Consider the following 23,168-nt stretch of genomic DNA (forward strand, 5'->3'; position numbering starts at 1 on the left):
TTCAGTATCTCATGACCTCAACGGCCATGACTGCAGACCTGACTGAATATCTCCCCGCCACCTCATGGAAATCTATACAGCACTCAAAGATGTATTGAAGCACATCAGACCTCACCGAAAACAAAGGCCTTCCAATTGCTACCCAGCCTCTTTACACCCTCCTCCAACCCCCATCCTTTGATCCCACATATCCTCCGTATGATATCTTCCAACCTCCTATCCATCTCATCCCCCGCAGTATGCAGGTCACTCTCCACCAACAACATATCATCCGGCACCATCTTAATAATATCCTGAAAAGCCTGTGGTGTCTCTTCATCATCCAACGCATCCGACAGGTTAATCGCCGTACTAAACGAAGCAAAGATCTTACAAGGAATCTCCGGACGCAAGTACTGCGCGAAATTCGACGGAGAACCAGAATATGAATGCAGACAGATGCGCGGTGGGTATGGTTTCGGGCTGTCGTCTTTTGCAGCAGAACCACCATCGCCATCACCCATCTCATCAGCCTCCAACGCCGCCTCCGCCCCCGGATGATCCCTCCCCCTCTTCTTCCTCTCCCTCTTACTCAAAACCAGCCTCTCGCACCCCTTCCACGTCTCAGCCAGCACCTCCAACACCAGCCCATGAGCCTGCACCCCATGCACACTAACCGCCCTGCCCATCTCCGCCGCAAGATCAAGCTGTTTCCTAAAAATGCTCTTCTGGTGCGCAGGACTACATCGGAAAGGCGTCAGCCGCCTTCCTTCGCGGCCACCCGGCGTGAGATTACTGTTGCGCTTTGCCCAGAGATCGGGGTTGCCGGTCCAGGACTCTGGGATGCGGAAGGAGCGGTCGAGTCCGATTTCGCCGATTAGCGCGAAGGGGTGTTGGAGGAGGTGTTGGCGCGTGAGGGCGAGGAAGGTGGAGAAGGGTGTGGGGTCGGGGAGGGAGGCGTAGGTTTGGAGGTCTGAGGGGCTGGGGTCTGCGCGGTGGGGTTGTAGGACGGATTGGTAGTGCGTGATCTTGGCTTGGCCGGTTAGGCGACCTTGGTCTTGTTGTTCGTCTTCGCCTTTGAAGTCGGGCTCGGTGATGTACATTTGATAAGAGAACCAAGGATGCCAGCCGAAGCAGGGGACGATGCATTCTTCTTTTGTCCATTGGGATGGGTTGGCCGATCGGATGCTGTGCTTGTTTGCGGTGGCTAAGACGAGTTTTTGGTCTTCGGCTCTCGTTGCCATGACGGTGAGGATGCGCGCTTTCATGTTTTGGATGGTTTCGATGCTCGACATGGTGTCTGTGGGGTGGCAGTGTGCGTCGTAGACTCCGAGGTGCCAGGGGAAAGGCTCATCTTTGCTGGGTTGTGTTGACATCTTGTATCGGATATCCGTGTGTTTCCAAGTTAAGATGTATAGAAAATCGGGTTGCGAAAATGCTGTGTTGTCGCGTGAAGCAAATCTACATTATGACGTGCATGTGAGGCTACTCGGGTGATCCCTGTCGGGCAACGCGCTTTCCGGATTACCCCACGACCCCACCATCCATTGCTGCATGCCAGCTTCCGTCAGCTCTACAACGCCATATACACCGCTAGTATGATCCCTTGCAGCACTCAATCTAGACCTCTGGCCTATCCTGAGTCGTATTCTGCCTTGCCTACCCCAGTCTAGGACCTCGGCAACTACCAGTGCTGGCGAAAGAGCCAACCTCATGCCATTTGCTACTTACGGATACATGCGCATGCGTACATGCATAATACAAAGATCCACTTCTCTGGATCCATCAGACGGACAAATACTCAACCCTTACATGGAGCATATCAGCCCAATAGCAAACGCCACATTCCGCGCTACTTCATACGCGACCTTTGCGCGGAATGGATTGAGCTGTCACTTTACGCCCTAGACTACAATCGACGCTGATTCAGGTGTCTCTCCTCAATCAAATTCCATCGAGACCCACCAGTGAAGGAATTTCGAGCAGCATGTCTGCCTGATCTGATTCAATGGCCGAGGATGTACTTTCTCCGCATTAGTTAACCCCTCACTAGATACGCCCGTTCGCTTGATGGTCACTTTGGCAGTCTAGTATATGTACTTGTCTTGCTGTCACTTTGACTTTACTTCTACTTGTCGTTATTCTTCTTTCTCTTCTTCTTCCTGTCTACTTCACGTCTATTCCTCTTCCTACAACACAACGGTCTATCCCACAGCAAACACAGATAACCAAAATCATCTTCACCTACCAACCTCACCCCAACTTCAAACACATCTACCACCACACTCTCCACAATGCCACCCCGTCTACAAAATAAAACCGCCGTAATAACCGGCTCCTCCTCAGGCATCGGCCGGGCCACAGCCCTAGCCTTCGCCTCAGAAGGCGCCTCCCTAATCTGCTCCGACATCACCGAAACGCCGCGTTCAGAATACGCCACAGACACCTCCCCCAGCACCACCACCGTCGCCGCCGCCCACGCCCTCGGCGCAAAAGCCCTCTTCGTAAAATGCGACACCACCTCCTCGACCGACATCCAAGCCCTGATCCAGACCGCAGTGCAAGAGTACGGCAGAATCGACATTATGGTTAACAACGCGGGGATTAGCGTGGAGACGGGTGAGCATGGCAGTCGGCCTGTGTGGGAATACGAAGAAGCGGCTTTTGAGCGCACGGTCGATGTTAATATCAAGGGGGTTTTCCTCGGGACGAAGTACGCGAGTAGGCAGATGGTGGGGCAGGAACCGGGGGAGAGGGGGGATAGAGGCTGGATTATTAATCTGAGTAGTGTTTATGGGTTGAGGGGGACGTCGGGGATTTGTAAGTTCTTTTCGTTCCATTTTCGTCCTTGTTGAACATGCGATGTTGAGGCTATGAGTACACGGAAAGCTAATCAGTGTGAATAGCGGGCTACGCGGCCTCCAAACACGCCGTCATGGGCCTCACAAAGGCTGCTGCGCTGGACTGCGCGCCCTACCGTATCCATGTCAACGCTCTCTGTCCCGGTTACACGGCCACGGCCTTCATCTCTTCGCTACTCACACCCGAAGCCGCAGATTCGAAGAAAGAGGTCGAGACGAGACATCCGTTTGGTGGACTGGGTACGCCGCAGGATATTGCGAGGGCGGCGGTGTTCTTGGCTAGTGAGGACGCGGCGTGGGTCACGGGTATTGGGCTGCCGGTTGATGGGGGGTTTAGCTGTATGTGAGGGTGCTAAGGCATGGAGTTATGGGCGGATGGATGGGGTTGCTGAACTGGGAATTGGACATTTCGTGCATTCTGCTTAGATTGCGATGGTGCTTGGAGCATGCATGGTTAGGGAGGAAGATCCAGGCTTCAGTATATGAGAGCTGGTACATCAGGTAGGAGAGACATTCTTCCATCACAAATACAATATCTTCTGCAAATGAGTGTTTGACCTGTTTCATTGATTTTGTGGATTATACTAATCACTCTGTACTATGCTATTGCCTCTAGGCCGTCCCAAGTCCTCAAAACAACACCCTATGTACACCCAGTCAACGTAAAAGTGACACACGAAGAAAGCCCCAAAGTGTATAGAAAAAAAGAGACAAAACAACTGGTTTGGGGAAATCGTCGATTGAGGGAAAATGCAGGGACAAGGAAACCCAAAACGCCGCAGCTATGCATAGCTTTCAAGAGTAAAAGGACCTAACGGAGGGGGTGCGAGAACGGAGTCGACTAGGAAAACGGAGAGAGTGCGAATGGAGAGGGTATCGCCGCCGGGGGGACAAGGCCGACATGTGTAAGAGGTGGTCGTGCTCCTTGGTACTATGCAAAAGGTGGATCAGTCAAGCTGAAGGGTCGGAATGTAGTGTGGGGATATAGGTGGCGTGGTGGAAGGGCCGAGGGAGCGTGGGAGAATGTATGGAGGTGTTTGAGGCACTACCTCGCTACACGGTGGATCAACCTGTGAGGTGTTAGTAAAGAACAGGCCATGTCATCGTCGGGGGAGGCTTACCTCAGCGTGCTGATGGAAAAGGTGGCAATCCATGCAAGCAATGCAATCAACAGTGTCGCTGTCAAGCCCTTCTGCCTCTCACAGATGCTCTGTCGGTACGGACACGCATTTGTCCGGTCTGATTCAACGCAAGCCCATTTGTCGTCCGTCAGGGCCTGGAAAGCCAAACTAAGGTTCGCCGACTCGAAGACGATGAAGGCCAGATCGAGAAAGATCAGCGACATTTTGGCATTGGGCGAGCGTAGGCCGAGGGGCTTGGATGTGTATTCGTCGTACGTGATGTAGATGGTGTATAGGACGGCTACGATGTCGACGAGTATGGCCATCCAGGTAGAGGAGTTGTTGCTGCAGCCGTTGTTGTCCGAGTGGCGGTAGATGGAGCAGGCGAGGGAGAGGGCGAGGATGGAGAAGACGAGGACAATGGCGCGGACCAAGGCGGGGACCATGGGGTGGTTCATGATGGTGTTGTGGAAGCGCATCAGGCGGCGCTTCCTCTTCTCCGAGGTGAAGAGCCAGAAGCCCTTGATGTGCTCGTCGCCGAGGCCGTTGTCGATGGGCTCCCACTTCTGCTCGAGATCGGGCATGTTCTCCTTGAGCCAGTCATCGTCGACGATCTGGCCGCGCGAGGAGATGGGGCGGTCGTGGTTGGAGGCCTGGGTGAACTGCTTCCACTTGGGTGCGCTGTCACTGACGGGCGTCGAGAGGGTCACGGGGGCGCCCTCGCGAGCATGGTCGAACTTGCGGCCTGGCACGCTGGACTTGGGCGTCGGGCAGAAGTTGTGGTTGGCATGGCGGACGTTGGTGGGCGTGCGTGGTAGGAGCAGCGAGGAGGCGTCTACATTCTCGTCTTCGTCGTCGGCGGACTGGACCCAGGGCGGTAGTGAGCGGACGGCGCGCTGCCTCTCCCTGTTCTCCGCGCTCGCGGTTATGCTCCGGTTAGAGGACGCCAGCGTGCGTGGAGTGCTGGATATCGACTGCGAGTGGCTCTTGCGGACGGGGGGCAGGCCGTCGTGACTGTCCTTGGAGTTGCCGGAGACGGCGCTGACTCGCGACTGGGGGCGCTGGGTCGAGGTGAGGGACGAGGCGGTCGGGGGCGGAATGGGCGAGGGCAGCAGGCGGTGGCCGTTGGAGTGGGACGAGTTCAGCGTCGAGGCCTGCGAGGTCTGGCTGCTCCCCTGGGCGGCGGCGTCGGGGCGGAGGTGCCCATTGCTGCTGCTGCTGGTGGTACCATGGCCCGGGTCGCTCTTTCGGGGCTCAACCATGGGCGTGCTGGTCATTCTCTGGGGAGATGTGAGGGGCTTCCTCGTCGCACCACCAAGCACCAGCCGGTGTGTCGCGCCTGCCTGCACGCAGCAAGCTTTGAGGGCTTGGCAGTGAATCAGCACCGGGGGAGATTACGTGGGAGCAAAGTAGACGAGTCGCAACGACACCATGTCCGGCTTAGGAAGTGACGGGGCGCAGTGCAACAGTGCGGGTAAACAAGACAAGGAAACAGCGAACGACGAGATGGTTAGAGTTTGGTGGTGCGCCTGGGGGTGGTGGAGCGTTGGGTGCGTGCGCGTGTTGGCGTCGTAGGGGAGATTGCTTGTTCGTCGATCAGGGAAACAGGGATTGCGCGCTGGCAGCATGCTTAGCCAGGAAAACAGCCTGGGGTGAGGTCATGGGTCCGCAGTAGCCCGTCGTCAAATTCCGACGACACGACACCCAGCTAGCGATTTCGGTGCCTTGGTCTCTACGCGACTCGACCTGCGTCATGTCTCGCACACCTGCCGCGAGACTTTGTTAAATCGCGATTAAGTACGCGCAGCCATTGCGCTTACCTAACCACCAAGACCCTCTGCCCCGCGACCCCACGGTCCTCATCCTACGACCCCACGATGCGTCTCTTCCTGCTGCCCATATCCACGCGTCGCTCCCTCATCTACTGCGAGAAGCTGCACGAAAAGGCCCCCAAGGACCGCTCCTACTATGACAAGATCACCATAAAGGCCAACGAGACGTGGGTCGCCTGGGAGAAGGACGAAAAGGCCATCTGGGACTGGAAGAAAAAAGTCACCTTCTACGGCAACCACGCCCTGAAGCGCATACCCTACGAGGAATGGGGGCTCAAGACCATACCCGCCCTCACGGCGAAGCGGAGGCAGGACATTGTAGAAGGCAAGGCAAAATATGAGGTCCTGTTCCCTGGAAAGTACCTGCCGCAAGAGAGAGTGTCTGGGCTGCTGGAGAAGCTGGCAAAAGAGAGGCAGAACATGCACCGGACGAAACTGATCTGGAGCGTCGTCATCATGCCCTTCACCGCGCCCTTCATGCTCGTCCCCGTCATTCCCAACCTGCCCTTCTTCTACGTCCTCTACAGGGCATGGAGTCATTGGAAGGCCTTCAGCGGCTCCAAGCACCTCGAATTCCTCCTCAAGCACAACCTGCCTACCCCTGCGCCATCGGGCACGCTCGACCAAGTTTACACTGCCGGACTCATGTACCCAACCCGCGCACTCTCGCGTGCTGCTCCCGACCCGACCCCACAACAAGCCCAGCAGGTAGCCAATGTTGTGCACCAGCAGACCAACAACGAGACTGAAGATGTCATGGTCTTGCAACGGTGGAATGGAAAGCTCATCGCCGAGAAGTTTGACCTACCGGACATGGAGGTTGAGATTGAGCGCGCTGTCGAACAAGTCGAGAACGCCATCAAGTCGATAGAGAAGAGGATAGAGGAGAAGCTGGAGCAGGAGAAGGCTGCTGGGGGTAACGGCACAAGGGCGAAAGACGCGTTGCCTGAGGATATCCTGGAGAAGATACACGACAAGGCGGAAGATGTAGCTGAGGAGGGCAAGGAGAAGGCGAAACAAGCAGCCAAGCCATGATTCCGTTTCATATCCCAACGAAGTACGATAGCATGTTTCAAGATTCATAAACAGCATGGGCGTTGGAGGCTATGTATGTACTATACCACAGAGAGTGTCAGCATCTGTATGATTGGATGCTTTATGAACATAACGATATAAGATCAATCTCTTCGTTGACAGACTGATGAAGTGGTAGCCGGGAGGTTTCCGTTACATCAGCCGCCAAAAGAAGTCTCTCGACAAGACACCAACGGCCTCCAGGCTACATCATCATCCGTCATTCTGAGCTCACGGAGCGACTTGTCATCGTCCAAGCACCTTCCAACTCCTTACAACTCCTTACAACACACACTGTCTCTCCTCATCAGCCTCACAGCTCACAACTCACTCCTCTCCCCCCTACAAAACCTCTCCAGCCTCTCCCTCCCCCACGTCACAGGCCCTGCCACCCCATACAACGGATCCCTCCCCAACCACGCCACGCCCTTCACCTTCTCGGCCATCCCCTCCTCCCCCTCCTTCCCATAACACATATCCCACCCACACCCCTCAGGATAACTCCCCACCATCATAAACCCACCCTCCTTATCCTCCACCAACCTATGCCCCACTCCCGCCGGTACAACCACCGCGTCCCCAGCTTTCACCTCTGTTTCCACCCGCCCTGGGTTGGATTCGCCGCCGAAGAGGAGGAGAGCGCGGCCCGAGTAGATGCAGAGGACTTCGTGGGTGGTGCTGTGGTAGTGCGTTGTGGTGTACATTGTGTAGCGCCACTGGGGGGTGAGGTTGTTGGCAAGCAGGTGGGATTCGAGGGTTGAGGGTGGGGTGGAGGAAGGGAAGGCGGAGTGGTAGATGTAGAGGGGGTGGTTGTGGGGGGTTGTGTTGGGGATGAGGGAGTGGGTGGGGATGTAGTGGCTTGACAGGCGGAGGGAGATGAGGGGGGTTAGGTTTAGAGAGGGCATTTTGGTGTGTTGTGTTGATAGTAGTATCGGTGTTGTTCGCTGCATACGTTGGAATGGTATGCTGGAGTGGACTCTAAAGTTTAGAGTAAGACTGCAAGTAGGTGTGAGCGGTTTGTGTTGATACCGCGAACTAGCGTTCAAGATGAAATATTTAGAGAAGTGGGTGGACCGCGACTACGACTTTTGTTCTAAGATGGTATCTGATGATCCAACCAATACGTCATCGATCAAAAAGCCGGGACGAATTTGCGAGCAACGTTTATTGTTCGACCATAGTGGATTCGGTGTTCTATTCTGAGCAGATACTTATTACTCCGTAGTGGAAGTCCTAAGTTCATAGCTGAAAATCATAGAGTGACCATCACTACTATTTGCCACCAGTAGTGTAGAGTTCACCATGGACAAGCGAAGATAGTATCGCGTGGGGAGCCAACCTAAAAGGCCTTTTTGGATAGTCCCTAATGATAAACGTAATATGGCATGATCTCTAATGAGACCAAATCACACGAAAATACCTAGGTAGTGAGGAGCCAACCTAAAAGGTCTTTTTAGGATCCCTCCTAATAAGAAATGCAATGTTGCGAGATGTCTACTTAGTCTGAGCAGCCAACCCAAAAGACTTTTTTGGATTCCTCCCATGTACCTATCTCTCCGAATTCAAAGTCTCAACTCTATAGGTTAAGGTTCTAGAGTGACCATTACCATTGTTTGCCACCAGCTAGTAGCGTAGGATTTTAAGGCTTCACCATGGACGAGCGCATATATAATCGCATAGGTAGCCAACAAAAAAGGCCTTTTTGGATCCGTCCTAAGAGTACCACATTGCGAGACCTCCGTTAAGTCCATATCACACACGAGAATGGTGATAAGCGGTACTCAAGAATGATTGAGATGTACACCATCGTCACTACTTTGACCCGACAGCACAATTCGCTGATCCTATGTGAATGGGGAATAGTGAGCGAAAGAACCGTAATGCTGGCATGCTTCGCTGTCAAAGGTTCTGCTGCCTTCGCCATGAGCCCTGTGGAGGCTAGTGCAAGGCTGCGTGAACGGGACCCTTGTAAAACGCCAAGACCCAAGCTCGGTGCTGCCTGAACTGTATGAACCGACAACGACGTGACTCTAAACGTCGCCGCCTTGCTCGTCCGGCACCTTCACTTTTCTCTCCTCCCTCCCCTCCGTGTGTCGCCTAACTTGACGGCGCATACCAAAACCCGCGGAAATCGACCGCCCGGTACATCTTAAGCCCTCCCCGCCCGCTACCATTACTCCCCACCACTTCACCGCGCCCTCCACCGAACACGCCTTTATCACCATCCACCCTTGTGAAAGGCCACCAAACAAGCGCGCTCTCCGGTGTTGCTTGACAATCCGCTTGTCTGTGACACGGCGGTTCCGACAATAAAGTTCCTCACGCGCAAGAAGTCGCCTCAGAAAAGTGCCCAAGAGCACGCGACGACACAACCCACCATGTCTTCCAGTATGCCACCCGTCCCGGCCAAGGACGATGTCAACGCCACGTAAGTTATTCTCTATCACTCCTAGCATCTTCTTCTGTCTAGCGCTGCAATCTGCGGAGTTCTGGATGGGTTGCAGTGACGTCTCGAATGGCGAACTGGTGTCCGCCGCGTTCGGCTTCTGAGAAAGCTGCGCCACTATGGAAGCGCAGGCGGAGACAGCCATGACAGGACAAGCTATGCTAAAGCAACTCCAACCCCAAGATGACGTAGAGCTCGACCAGATGCTAACAGCTCACAGATGGAAGTACCTCGAAGCCGGTGTCGACAAGATCATGACGAACCTGCGCGAAGGTGTCGACATGAAGACGTACATGGGTCTCTACACCGCCATCCACAACTTCTGTACCGCCCAAAAAGCCGTCGCCGGCTCGTCGTTCCACGCCGCCAACAACCGCGGAGGTGCCCATCTCCTCGGAGAGGACCTCTACCAGCACCTGATCGAATACCTGAAGGCGCATCTCTCCGAGGTGCAGGCGGCTTCACGGCAACATGTCGACGAGGCGCTCCTCCACTTCTACATCAAGGAGTGGAACCGCTACACGACAGCTGGCCAGTACAACAACCATCTCTTCCGGTACTTGAACCGTCATTGGGTCAAGCGTGAGATGGACGAGGGAAAGAAGCACATCTACGACATCTACACACTGCACCTGGTGCGCTGGAAGGAGGACATGTTCACGGGCAGCCAGGAGAGCGTCATGCGCTCGGTCCTGAAGCTGGTGGAGAAGCAGCGAAATGGCGAGACTATTGAGCAGTCGCAGATCAAGTCGGTCGTCGACTCTTTCGTATCGCTGGGTCTGGACGAGGCCGACAGCTCCAAGTCCACCCTGGATGTCTACAAGGAATACTTCGAGAAGCCCTTCCTAGAGGCCACCGCGCAATACTACGACAACGAGTCCAAGCAGTTTCTCGCAGAAAACAGCGTGGTTGAATACATGAAGAAGGCAGAGATCCGTCTGGAAGAGGAGAAGGAGCGCGTCCCACTCTACCTACTCAACGAGATCATGTCTCCTTTGATGCGGACATGCGAACAGTCGCTCATCACAAGCCACTCGCAAGCACTTCGCGAGGAGTTCCAGATTCTTCTCGACCACGACAAGGAGGAGGACCTAGGCCGCATGTACAAGCTGCTTGCCCGCATTCCTGAGGGTCTTGATCCTCTGCGTCTTCGTTTCGAGAACCACGTCCGCAAGGCGGGTTTGGCTGCAGTCGACAAGATCGCGCAAGACGGAGACAGCCTGGAGCCAAAGGTGTACGTCGAGGCCCTTCTTGAGGTCCACACCCAGTACCAGGCGCTCGTCAACAAGGCGTTCAACGGAGAGTCAGAGTTCGTTCGCTCATTAGATAACGCCTGCCGCGAGTTCGTCAACAGAAACAAGATCTGCAAATCTGGCTCCAACAAGTCGCCTGAGCTCCTCGCAAAGTACACCGATACTCTGCTGAAGCGCTCCAACGCCAAGATGAGCGAAGAGGACGACATGGAGAAGCTCCTGACACAGATCATGACTGTCTTCAAGTACATCGAAGACAAGGACGTGTTTCAGAAGTTCTACTCGCGTATGTTGGCCAAGCGTCTTGTCCAGACTACTTCTGCATCAGACGACGCCGAGACCAGCATGATCTCGAAGCTGAAGGAGGCCTGCGGTTTCGAATACACCAACAAGCTACAACGCATGTTCCAGGATATGCAGATTTCCAAAGATCTGAACACCGCGTTCAAGGAGTGGCAGTCAAACAACTTGGACGAGTCAGACATGAAGACCAACGTCGATGCCTCATACCACATTCTCGGTACCGGTTTCTGGCCTCTAAACCCACCCACCACACCGTTTACCCCACCGCAACTTATCGTGCAGACCTACGACCGCTTCTCTCGCTTCTACAACCACAAGCACCAAGGTCGTAAGCTTACCTGGTTATGGCAGCTGTGCAAGGGTGAGGTCAAGGCCAACTACTGCAAGGTTGCGAACCTGAAGACTTCACCAACCTTCCAGGTCTCGACCTACCAGATGGCCATCATGTTGCTGTTCAACGACAGTGATACCGTCACCTACGACGACATTGCTGAGTCCACCAAGCTGAACAAGGAGACTCTTGATCCCAGCTTGGGTGTCTTCATCAAGGCCAAGGTTCTGCTCGCCCAACCCGAGGGCGCAAAGCCTGAGTCTGGTACTTCCTACAAGCTCAACACCGGCTTCAAGACCAAGAAGGTAAAGATGAACTTGAACATTGGTATCAAGTCTGAGCAAAAGGCTGAGGCGGAGGATACGCACAAGACGATTGAGGAGGACCGAAAGCTACTCATTCAGGTATGTATTCACCACTCCTATCTCCCTAGGTTACAGCATGCTAACATATCAACAGTCGGCTATCGTGCGTATCATGAAGTCCCGCAAGAAGATGAAGCACCAGCAGCTCGTCTCAGAGACCATCCAGCAGATCAAGACCCGATTCATGCCCCGCGTCCCCGACATCAAGAAGTGCATAGACATCCTGCTCGAGAAGGAATACCTGGAGCGTCTGGAGGCAGACGAGCTCGGCTACTTGGCCTAGCCGGTTAGTCCCGATCCGATACGTAGCTTCCGGTGGATATCTTGAGTAATGAGTAATGGGTTTTCATCATCATGGGTTGGGTTTTCGTCTTACATCATCGTCCCCCCCACATTTCTTCGATGCGTATCATTTGGGCGTTTTCCTGGCATGGCCAGCTGGAGTTGGGGAAACTACTGTGTGGGAAAGGCGAAAGGGATGGTGCGACTTTTGGGAAGGGAGATGTTACGCGCGGATCAGGTGCGTTAGGTATCTATCCCTTTTCTTGAATGATAGATGGGAGTATAAAAGCCAGACATGGTTTATTAAAAGGAGATTGTGATCTTGATGTCTACTTGCTGTACGTGCCTACATGCCCGCCTTCGTGCCTCGTCTCGCATTTGATTATAGCCTGAAGAGCCATTGTCCGCTCATTAGACACCTTCACCGCCGTCTCTTGCATCGCTCCCCCTATTCCTCATCTTCTTATACATCCATACACCTAGCTCAATTGGACCGTGTATCAACAAAGGTGACCATTCTAAGTTTTCAGCCTGGTCAGATTTGTGTGTCGAATATGTAGTACTTCGAGCGCTGGATGTCGTCCCGTAGCTTTGGCTCGCGTCTGTCGATGCGGCCCCTGGGGGCCTGGGAATGAGGGGTGTTGTGCTGGTCGCCGTATCCGGTCGCTGAGAGGCTGTAGTAGCAGTAGCGCTTCGCGTTGACGTCGATGCATCTGGCGGTTGCAGGGTTGTATTGGTCGTGGAGCTTGTGCCTGGTGTTGGCTCTGCGTGTGGATGATCTGGCGATGCCGAAGGAGTTTCGCTTGCTGTGGCTTCATCTGGTGGTGTAGCCTCGTCTGGTGCTGCCGTCTCATATGACACTGTCGTATCAGCTGGTACACCATGGCTCGGTGAAATGGTCACTACAACAACTGGTGTTGAGGATGTGTTCTGATCTGCCGCGGCGCTCTCTTGGGAAACGCCGTCTATGGCTGTTTCCGTCGTCGCACTTGATCCTGCATCGGCCTGTGCCGATTTTTTCCTCATACTAGCAAGCCAAGACTTGGCCAAGTACCGTGTTGCTACATATGTCTTGAGTTCTACGCTCAAGAGGAACACTATCGGCCATGCCAACATCAACCATACGAACGGTATTATGGCAATGTTGACATAGCCAGACGCTTGGAACTTGAAGAGGCCACACATCTTTCCTTTCGCCTCATCAGGTAGCGTATCAGTATACGTCGGATTGTCGTGGTCTTCCGCACTTGCAATACTCCAAGCGTCGAACTGGGCTCTTGCAAGAGATGATTTGAACAAGTGCTCAGCCTCATGCTGCCAATGGTCATCAGGCAGTGGCATGGATCGAGATTGGCCGACTCGTTCTTGGGCCAACAGTCCACTACCGAGACGAAGTTTTATGGCGTCATAGGTGTTCGAGCTCTTCAATGCGTACTTCAAGAGCCAGTAGGATGGTGTGGTGTGCCCGCCATCCGGTACCGCATGATTTGCATGCCAACATGGCGACCCCGAAGGTGCACAGAAGATGGTCTCATCAATACAGGCGAAGGCTCTTGCTTTTGGCTGGGAGTTGTAGTAGTAATCGCTTTGATCACCATGGTACCGGAAGGCTTTATCGGCTCTGAAGATTGGGTCGTAACTTGGTTTAGTGTAAAGAATACGTAAGGTTGTCACGAAAAAGAGACTCAAAGTCTTGGTTATGTCTTGCAGTAGCCCTGTAGCGTTCAGGTATTCTGAAGGCTGATAGAAGTCGCAAACCGTGTCGAGTAACGATGTGGCGTAGGTACTATAAGTTTCTTAGGCACGTTTAATAGGAGCCAGAGGTCTCGCCTCCAAACTTACTCGACTTTGTAAACAGGCGCTTGCCATTCAAATGGATGGCCAGTCATACGCAAAGTGTATTTTGAAAGTAGCACTTTTTCTGAGCAATTTTTGGTGTCCCAGAGCTGTCCATAGAGGTATCTGTATCCAGACTCGTTTGTCCTGCTGTTGGTGAAGTGTTCCACGAAAGGCCAATCTGCACTCAGTGGTGCACATGTTGTCTTGCGTCTGAACTTGTGCATAGACTCCTCGTTAATACCAAGTACTCCTGAATCAACCAAATTCGTGTCAAAGGTGATGGCCGCGCCGGGTTGGTAGCGCCCAACACAGACTCCGGTGTGCTGAAAAGGGCAGGTGTCCTCTCGCCTGTCATACCCGATGGACGAATTGTAGAAGAAGTCGCACTTGGTGGCTTTGACTTTGGTGTCAGGGTCATAGCAATCCTGCGCATAGGCGGCTGCCCGCCGTTCTCTTCCCACCATCAGTATATCTGCACGTACAGCGTCCTCTTCACCTCCTTTCTTGTTGTCATACTCGTAGAGACCACAGACATCTGACTTCAACAACGCAGATCTGCTTCTTGCAACGTTTTCGGTCAACACTGTCCCCACAATGGATTGATACAATACCAACAAGACGGATGCAAGAAGAAAGGAGCGAAAGAAGCGATGTCGAGCTTCCCAGGAAGGTTCTTGGGCGATTATGGAGGACGCCAAATACTTCCATCCGCCCTCCGTACTAATGGCAGTATTCACAGTACCGGTCGGAACAAGGCGGCAGGCAGCTTCATCGTCGCGAGTATTTGGCGTCTTTGCTGGCGAGCGGTAGTATTTGACACACGATATCGTACTGATTACAATTCGCAGGACGTAGGGTGACGCCAGGGTAAGGCTGATAGCAATGCCGACTTTGAACCATTGCGCTGCCCGCCAGGAATCGTGTTGCAACGTCTGAAAGCCTACCGTCCTATTAGTACATGATTCCCAAAGTCGAGCGCACACTCACTGTGTCCCTCGCTATGATCCCTCCATCGTCCCGTCTGCGGCATGCTCAGAAGCGACATTAGTAAATATGCAGTATGGTGGTTCGGCTCGTGAAATCAAAGTTGTTCAGTGATGCCCTGGGCTCCAGACGCATCAGCCTCAAGTGGACGGGCGTGAGGAACGACACGATTTATCAGAACAACAGAATCTGTGCTGCAAGTTGTGAGTGATAGGAACCGCTCCTACCATGAATGCTGAGCAACTCAATAAACGTTCGCTTCATTCGAGTTGCACAGTCTCTTAGGTCGCTTCGACTTGAGCTCGTTGTCAACGTTTGTATCCGGGGCGTACTGCGAGCATGAATCTCGAAAACGCCGGCGAGGCACATCCATGCACTTAGGCTGAATGCTGACAACAATGGTCGCGCGCATTCTTGTCAGGCTACGCTAACCACTTGGATTGGTTCAGACGTGCATGACGGGGGCGTTTTCCTACGAATAAGATACGGCCTGTCTCATTGGCAACACGGGACAACACTCGTAGGAGCAACCGAGGAGACCGCATGACGCATGCGCTCATTAAGTGCAGAAATGTCCAGGCGTATTTCAGGTTGACTTAATAGTAAGAACTGCGGATAGACATGTCGAGTTAGTGAATGAGTTACCGTCAATGTCGCGGCGAGTGGACATACCTTATCTTTACGACACCGCATGTCCGACAAAGCGCGGACCGCAGTCCTTCAGCCTTTGGTTTTTCTGCAAGCGCGATTGCCTCCCGCCACGTACGCCGCGTACCCGCCAAACGATATAACGAGGCGCGCCCCGAGCTAGACTCCGCTACTGCATACGATGGAAACACACGTCCCCTGGAAGTGGTACGAACCACACAAGCGATTCTACAAGTACGATGCTTCTGGTAATATTGTATGGTTGGAATCAAGCCAGACTAAGGATAGCGGAGATGAGGGTCCTTGGCCAGATTGGGAGTATTCCTACAGCTATAGTCGTTACTACAGGTACGAGTATGGTGATGACAACACCATTCTCCAAACTCTTTGGAGCCGTCCAGGTCCACCGGAAGAAGCCCAAGCCGATATCAGATCAGGGCGCTGCTCAGAGTGGATCTGGTCGCCTCACTACAACAGCTATCACAAGCTCATGTACGGGAAAGAGGATATTGTTCTCAACACAATATGGGAACCAACGTCAATAAAGGACGCAGAGATGCTCATAAATAGTGCAAAAAGAGCCGTACATTTTGCATACCGCGGTAACGGATATCTTACAACGAGTTATCACATACCGCCTCAGTGAGTTTTTGGCGTCATGGCCAAGTGTGATATGCTGACACCATCGCAAGATACCGCACGTTGGAGAGCGATAAAGACCGGCAACGGGATGACCGGAACGACCGTAACCGGCATGAAAGGAGCGGCTACAGAGATAGCGATCCTTCGGGTGGGAGACAGCCTCCTGATGACGGAGACCAGCCAGACCACGGCGACGATACGCAATCAAACCCTGGGAGCTCCTATGGCCAATATCCCCCATATGCTTCCACGTATTACGCGCCACCCGCGTATCTCAAGGCTCAGCATCCAATTATCTGGCAATAACTCGAGAGTGGCGGAAAGGGAGCTCGATCGTCTCTCACATGCGGAATCTGCGAAAATGGCGTCGCGTCCACCAGATCTCCTTGCGACAGGGCCGCGTTGGTAATGGCTTGCGGTTCCCGTCGCGGTCGGATGAGGGTAAAGAGTGATCCACATAACCCACTCTGTCGCATTGTCGTACCATGGAGATTGTTGCCGCTGTTTGCGATGATAGAATGATGGTGTTAGATCGCGTCGTGAACATGCCGGAGGCAGGAGACAAGAGGCAGTCGCGTGTTCGGTGCGATGCCGAACGCGTAACCTTCCTTACGTCATCATCTTGACGCGTCAACGTAGCCAATATGAGCTGCACCTTCTGAGCGTCTGCTTTTGATTGTACACACGACCCTTGAAACTGTACATACAAACGCGACGCGATCACTAGCCGGTTGTACTGTTATCGATCACAAAATGTTCACGCGTTCCTCGAAAGCCTCGGGAGCACATGCAACGCGTGTATCTGCCCAAAGTCCCTCGCAAGCATGTCATTTATACTTTGATCCAGCAGAAAACTGGATAGAGGATACTGAGTCGACTAGAAGCTCTTCGCCATGTTTCTCATATTGACTTAGCTCCCACGACATCTAAAAGCATACCCATGGCATTACGCGATCTGGTAGAGCTTGCGAGCCCCGGAACACACACCCTCACAAGAAGCGTGACACCAAGTGCTCAACTTCGTTAGTATTCTCACGGCCTTGATGATAGGCCGCCGAGGCGGTTTTGGTTGCATGTCAGGCCGCCTGCTGCGCCCTTCTCAAGGTTTACCACTTCGGGCCTAGCGTTTCCCGTTTCGGAAACCCAAGACTTCCGCACGCGTGGCTACGAGGTAGGGCCTTATAGAGAAGTTTCTCTTGAAGATGGCAAAGTCGACCCATAAGTAATACTGCTCGCAGTTCATGCTGCGCAATCTGCAATTCGACCATTCTAGGCCTACGCTATAGAAGATGACTGCCGTAACCACGACCTTGGCCAAGGACGATAGGAGTGCTGCTAGTAAGTAGTCCGAGCACTGGATACTCATGCGAGATTACTGACCATCCTGTAGCAGACACCGACACCTCCTCGCTGGTGCACGTTGAACCCACCGCCGAGAATGCCGACCTCTACACCATGGACCTCCCAGAGTACACTCAACAGGTCGCGGGCGGAGAAATCTCGGTAGATGCAAAGTCGACACAAAACGAAAAGCAGCACAACCAAGACCAGTCACCAGCATACGATCCACTCCCAAGCCCAGAACCACGGAGTCTTCAAGAAGAGCACGAGTATGACATGCAACAGGATGTTAGCGACCAAGAAAACCCATCGCATACACGTCCATCAACCCCTCCAGCCTTGACACATGACTTCACAGAAGCTGATGCAACGGCTAGCATTGCTAGCGTACGAGCATGTAGCATCCTTCACGATAGACCAGCAGTATGGCTAGTCAAGCGGAAGAGCCTTGCCCTGTCGCCGCTTGCGGCTGCGGTGCTTACTAAAGAGGGTCTTCTTCAACCCAAAGACTTGCATCTGTAAGTAGTCTCGCCATGCAGCAAACGTCGACTACCACTGACACCCACTACAGCATATCTCAATACTCAGACATGAAGCACGACCCCACCGACCCGGTATCCGCTGCTTTTCTCACTACCTACGACGTGGTAAGCGGAATCATGCTGGGTCTCATAGCAGGACCCGTCGAATTGGGAAAACAAACAACACCACTGCTACTGCAGCGCGAGATAAGACGCAAAGAGAAGCGCGACGGGACTGCTAGCCCATCAAGTCCTCTAGACACCAAAGACTCGCCTCATGCGGCACGCCAGGTAGCCCTCAGTACTGCCAAAGGATTCGGACGCATCATCACCACCAGTCTGAAGAGTCCAGCGATTGTCATGCATGGTATTACTCGAGGTTTCCATAACCTTCCCAAAGCGTATGGTGAGGAGGTACGGCAGTATGAGAATGTGACTGGGTTGAGGAGTGGACTGCTGGTCAGCTTCAAGAGCTTTGGTTACGGACTGAGTGATGGCATAAGGGATCTTATAATCAAACCCATCGATGGTGCGGAGAAGAATGGTGTCCTGGGTTTTGCTGCTGGATGTGCGACTGGCGTTATGAATGCGGCCTTTAAGCCTGCTGCTGGTAAGTGGCGCTTTGTTATAGATGACGACTGGTTGGCTGACTGAACGTAGGCGCATGCGGGCTTGTTGGTTACTCGTCGGTTGGGGTATATAAATCCATTCGCAATATCGGTTCGGTAAAGAAGGAAGATCCGATACATGTGGTGCAAAGGCTCGGCGAAATCGAATATCAACAGGCGAGTGATGCGGATAGGCTGTACATAGTGCGGCTCTGGTGTCAAACGCAGATGCGCGTGCGCATATGTTAGCTTGTTGAACACACCGTCTCGGTTTGTCGATTGTTGTGATTTCATGGTTCAAGTGATGTATTGCGTGAGAAGAAACTTCGCTCGGGTCGAAGATACTATCCCTTAACCAATGCGTTGGCCGATCTAGCGTTTCCAGCCTTTAGCTCGATGCAGAGGCCTTGCTTTCCGGTACGCCATACGCCCTCTTCATCAAGTAGTGACTAAGTTGCCATTTCTGAGTTTTGTCAGTAACCCATAGTTTCATGAGGCTTGGTCATCAACATACTACTACTTGCTGACTCTCGAAGTAGTCCTTCCATTCCTTGTCCTCCGCGAGATCGACGACCACGTCCCATGGCCACTGCTCAGACTCTAGCTCGACGAGAGTAAAGTATCTGTGTAGCTCTTTCTTGTCTTTGGTCTGGAACTTTCCGCCCTGCATCGTTGTTGCGTTGTCGACCTCGAAGAGGCGAAACCGCAATACGTCTGGTGAACTAGATATTGTGGGGCCGACGACTTCTCTGTAGTATTTCATGACTTCCTCTTCCTTGTCGGCTGGTACGCTCCATTCCATTGCCGCCACGCTTGCGACGTATTCGATGTCTATCGACATTAGTCCGTCATCGCCGGCTTTATCCGCACCCGTGATCTTACCACCACCGTCACCGGACCAGTCGTCTTGTTTCCAACTCTTGATTTCCCGATAGGACCGAAGATCAAGAAGTAGGCCTTTGAGCGAAGCCTGCAAATCGGCATTTGGTGGATGGTATTGTGCGTCGTACATGTCTTTGTTGGCTTGGTCGACACTCTTTATTTCCCATACGGTCATGTAAGGCCATGGCGCGTCCAACCTTCCCACTGGCTCATTCTCCATACCACTCGCTGTTACTTCGCAATGTAAAGCATGCTTTGCGTTGTGTGGATTCAGTGAAGGTAGGTGTACGTTCTCGTACCACTCTTCGCGTCCCTCTGGGATATTCGCCCATACGCAAGCTATGCCAGCCATGTTGTTCCGATTTCGCAGCGAGGTTTGTCGCAAGTTCAGTAGCTAAAATTCCTCTGGTTCCAGGGGTCCAAAGTGTTAAATGCAGGTGTTTGTGCCGAGCTGTCAGTCAACGTTTGCAACGGGGAAAAGATGGAGGGACAGCTAGTCTGCAACGTGACGCGGCTGTTGCCATATTATGACAGACCCTGATTCACAGCTGTGTATGATAGTCCCTACGAGACGGTCCGACCGTATTTTGCTCGACCAGTCCACCCTGTTTCGGAGGTAGATAAAGCGGTATATACGCCGTCGCTTAGCCAATGGACGATGATGCGAGCGGACGTGATTGGCTATTGATACCTGAGACGCAAGGCGATAAATTCTTTCAGGACGTAGGCTAATGTGCATGTGTCGTAGGCGATCGACGTTCCCCACAACCTGCCACGAATGCCTGAAGTCGGAGAATTCGAAGCGCGGGTAGCGCCGAAAGGATCAGAGATGTGCGAGCATCAGCCGATTGATTGATGCCAAATCCATGGCTTCACCGGTTGTTCGTGTAGGATTTTCTTATCTGAATTCTTGAAGGTATAGGAAGCGCATTGTGCATGTCAGGAGTGGCACTAAGGTTGGGCCTTCTTGCGGTCCGCTACGACCCTAGCGCCGGCAGCACAACGGCGTTACCCCCGCTTAGGGGCCTTGGACGCCTGTCCTTACAAGACACATGCCTGTCGACACCTCGTGAGCCAACCTTGGCCCAAGTCACGATGCTTCTGTTTCTTCCAAACATTCCGAAATTCTGCGACTTCTTCACGGGCCGAATCGTAAAAGTTGCCCTCGCCCGGTGACTGACGTGTATGTCTTTCTGATCATCTGACAAGATAGATGAATCGCCGGTTATATAGAGCCGCTTGCAGTCGCACGTGAAAGCGAGCTCGAATTTTACCAGGACACCGTGGACGGACTACCAGTCGATCGGTCGTAGGCAGATCGACGCGCAAGGAGATCTCGGTGTTCGTGCCCGTGCTTAGGAAGGTGCTTTTTCTCACAGACATGGTTCGCTCGACCCATGGCAGTATAGTAAACTTGGATTTTGCCCCAGGCCCCTGGACGAGTGCGCCATAGTGATCTACTCTCGCGGCACTATGTACCCACATCTGTGCCGTATCTCAAACGCCACAGACCTCTGAAGAAGGCAACATTCGCGATGCCTTCCGCTACAGTCCAAGAAACAGAAGCCTCAACAAATCTCTCGGTATTCAATCTGGTACCACACTTGGGGCCAATGGCAGACAGCGCTCAATCAAGATCTAAGTCGAAGTCTGGCTCGTGGCTTACCGGCTCTATGGGTGTCGGAAGAAGAGCTGCCCTGTACGGAAGATAGCCCGTGCTCTCGCGGTCCAGAAACGAGAGTAATCAATCGTGTCCGCACGGATGGGGTTAGGATGATCATCAACAGCGTTCTTCCAGGCGGGCGACAAGGGGGCGAGGAGCGACTACACCACAGGTCTATCTTGAGCATGCACAAAAACAACTTACAACGAACAGAATGGCTCGAAGGCCGTGAAGTGGCGTGTATGTATCTGCCGACAGCCACCAGATCATATAGCCGTCTGTTTTAGCAAACTACACTGGCAGCTTCTATGAATAGTAGCGCTCCAGCGCTTCTCAACAGACAGCGGAAAAACATCGTCGGTAGATGAGCACCAACAATCTTCCCGTGTGCGCAATCAAGTACCTGGGAATAGCAATGATCTGATAAGTTCTCCTGCCAGATCGTGCAGCTACCCGATGCAGGGACCTGGCAGGTGTTATGCCGTACGAACTTGTAGAATAGCCAGACCAGAAGGCATAATCCAATGAGGGTATATAAAAGCTTGACGTCTTGTCGATTACAACCTCATCTTGATCAGGTCATCTCAGCTTGCTCATACAGTCTTCTTCTCTTGCAGTATTGTACTTAAAATTCCAAGATGCGGATCTTCCTTCTCTCCGCTATCACATCGACCTTCTTCGCCCTTGCCTACGGCGCTGGAAGTGCCGTCCAAGGCACCGGGTCAACCACTCGTCAATGGTCCTGCTGCAAGAACTCCTGCTCTTGGCCAGGCAAAGCTCTTGTCGATAAGCCAGTCCTGACGTGCGACGCAAGCGATAATCTCCTCGACAACTACAACAGGCGCGATGGCTGTGAAAGCGGCGGTGGCTCATATGCCTGCTCTGATCTCAGCCCATGGGCTGCGAGTAATGACTTGGCTTATGGCTTCGCTGCAGTCAATCTGGCTGCTTCGAACGAATCTGCCTGGTGTTGCTCTTGCTACTCGTATGTTCATCCAGTTCGATGCCCGAGCAGTGACTGATAAACTCTAGTCTGACGTTTACTTCCGGCCCAGTCAATGGAAAGAAGATGATCGTCCAGGTCACGAATACCGGATCTGATCTAGGAGAAGATCAATTCAACATTGCTATCCCTGGTGGTGGCGAAGGTTCCACCCAGGGATGCACGAAGCAATATGGCGGCGCGGATGTCTGGGGTCAAGACTATGGTGGCGTAGCGCATCGCGACGACTGCGACGCCCTCCCTTCTGCGCTGCAAGCTGGCTGTTACTGGCGGTTCGACTGGTTTCGAGGAGCTGACAATCCTTCGGTCAACTGGGAGAAGGTGAAGTGCCCTGAAGCTTTGTCTGGCGTGTCTGGCTGCCGCCGCAACGATGACCCAATCCCGGGGCAGAATACTCCTTCGCCGACGCCTACAACATCTGCTCCAATATCTTCTGGTACTGTACAGCCGGGAGGTCAATGTGGTGGGAAGTCCTACAAAGGTCCCACCCGATGCGTAGGAGGCACCGTCTGCACCTATGTCGACGAGAATTCGTACTATTGTCTTGCGGACCCAGCTAACACAAGGACAACTCCAACGACTACAACCTCTGCTAGTGCCGCACCTACTATTGGTCTACCGTATGACCAATGCGGCGGCAATGGTTGGACTGGTCCCAGGACATGCAAGGATTCGGTGTGCGTGAGAGTCGATGAATGTGAGTCGCGCTGTTCCGATCATGTCACGCATACCATTCCGAACCTCATACTGACGTATTGTAGATTACTCGCAGTGTCAGCCACCGGTCTCATCTCAGAGATCCACCAGCACGCGAACTCAGACAACTGCTAGACCTACATCTACTCCACCTGCTCAACCAGCACCGCCGTTCACTCGCACCCGGCGCACGACCACGACCAGACCCGCACCACCAGTGGCTACGGGCCCAGTACAGCTCTATGACCAGTGCGGTGGCCAGACGTGGCAGGGCTCGACGACTTGTAATCAGGGCCTGGTTTGCTTCAAGGTCGACGAGTACTATTCGCAGTGTCAGAAACCGACCTAGAGAAGTGGAGGTAAACAACGTTGGTGTGATAGATCAAAGGCGGTTGTGTTGTTGCTGATAGAGAAGTATCTTCGATCGTACATGTAAGTATTGGTTGGATGTGGAAGTCGTAGCAAGCCGGAATACAATGCGATTTTGTTTGACA

At 53.2% G+C, this 23,168-nt stretch overlaps 8 protein-coding genes across 8 annotated transcripts; 5 read left to right on the top strand and 3 right to left on the bottom strand.

Moving 5' to 3' along the window:
• Positions 1-104: 104 nt before the first annotated feature.
• Positions 105-1,355, bottom strand: J4E85_008155 (uncharacterized protein; the record flags this gene model as incomplete). Its single annotated transcript, XM_051472382.1, has 1 exon — positions 105-1,355. One exon carries the CDS (start codon positions 1,353-1,355, stop codon positions 105-107), a length of 1,251 nt encoding a protein of 416 aa, XP_051323847.1.
• A 918-nt stretch (positions 1,356-2,273) lies between these two features.
• J4E85_008156 (uncharacterized protein) lies at positions 2,274-3,187 on the top strand (the record flags this gene model as incomplete). The annotated part of the gene is made up of 2 exons (XM_051472383.1): positions 2,274-2,799; positions 2,886-3,187. The coding sequence occupies 2 exons, from the start codon at positions 2,274-2,276 to the stop codon at positions 3,185-3,187; spliced, it is 828 nt and encodes a 275-aa protein (XP_051323848.1).
• Positions 3,188-3,885: 698 nt separating this feature from the next.
• On the bottom strand, positions 3,886-5,238 carry J4E85_008157 (uncharacterized protein; the record flags this gene model as incomplete). Its single annotated transcript, XM_051472384.1, has 2 exons — positions 3,886-3,910; positions 3,962-5,238. 2 exons carry the CDS (start codon positions 5,236-5,238, stop codon positions 3,886-3,888), a joined length of 1,302 nt encoding a protein of 433 aa, XP_051323849.1.
• A 600-nt stretch (positions 5,239-5,838) lies between these two features.
• On the top strand, positions 5,839-6,828 carry J4E85_008158 (uncharacterized protein; the record flags this gene model as incomplete). Its single annotated transcript, XM_051472385.1, has 1 exon — positions 5,839-6,828. The coding sequence occupies one exon, from the start codon at positions 5,839-5,841 to the stop codon at positions 6,826-6,828; it is 990 nt and encodes a 329-aa protein (XP_051323850.1).
• Positions 6,829-9,245: 2,417 nt separating this feature from the next.
• On the top strand, positions 9,246-11,848 carry J4E85_008159 (uncharacterized protein; the record flags this gene model as incomplete). The annotated part of the gene is made up of 3 exons (XM_051472386.1): positions 9,246-9,295; positions 9,534-11,604; positions 11,660-11,848. The coding sequence occupies 3 exons, from the start codon at positions 9,246-9,248 to the stop codon at positions 11,846-11,848; spliced, it is 2,310 nt and encodes a 769-aa protein (XP_051323851.1).
• A 5,401-nt stretch (positions 11,849-17,249) lies between these two features.
• Positions 17,250-18,476, top strand: J4E85_008160 (uncharacterized protein; the record flags this gene model as incomplete). The annotated part of the gene is made up of 3 exons (XM_051472387.1): positions 17,250-17,298; positions 17,351-17,819; positions 17,873-18,476. The coding sequence occupies 3 exons, from the start codon at positions 17,250-17,252 to the stop codon at positions 18,474-18,476; spliced, it is 1,122 nt and encodes a 373-aa protein (XP_051323852.1).
• Positions 18,477-18,774: 298 nt separating this feature from the next.
• J4E85_008161 (uncharacterized protein) lies at positions 18,775-19,664 on the bottom strand (the record flags this gene model as incomplete). The annotated part of the gene is made up of 2 exons (XM_051472388.1): positions 18,775-18,879; positions 18,945-19,664. The coding sequence occupies 2 exons, from the start codon at positions 19,662-19,664 to the stop codon at positions 18,775-18,777; spliced, it is 825 nt and encodes a 274-aa protein (XP_051323853.1).
• A 1,949-nt stretch (positions 19,665-21,613) lies between these two features.
• On the top strand, positions 21,614-22,809 carry J4E85_008162 (uncharacterized protein; the record flags this gene model as incomplete). Its single annotated transcript, XM_051472389.1, has 3 exons — positions 21,614-21,960; positions 22,008-22,598; positions 22,740-22,809. 3 exons carry the CDS (start codon positions 21,614-21,616, stop codon positions 22,807-22,809), a joined length of 1,008 nt encoding a protein of 335 aa, XP_051323854.1.
• Between the last annotated feature and the right edge of the window lie 359 nt (positions 22,810-23,168).

Source organism: Alternaria conjuncta (genome assembly GCF_024043145.1).
Source record: "Alternaria conjuncta strain BMP 0040 chromosome Unknown scaffold_12, whole genome shotgun sequence".
Classification (NCBI taxonomy): Eukaryota; Fungi; Ascomycota; class Dothideomycetes; order Pleosporales; family Pleosporaceae; genus Alternaria; species Alternaria conjuncta.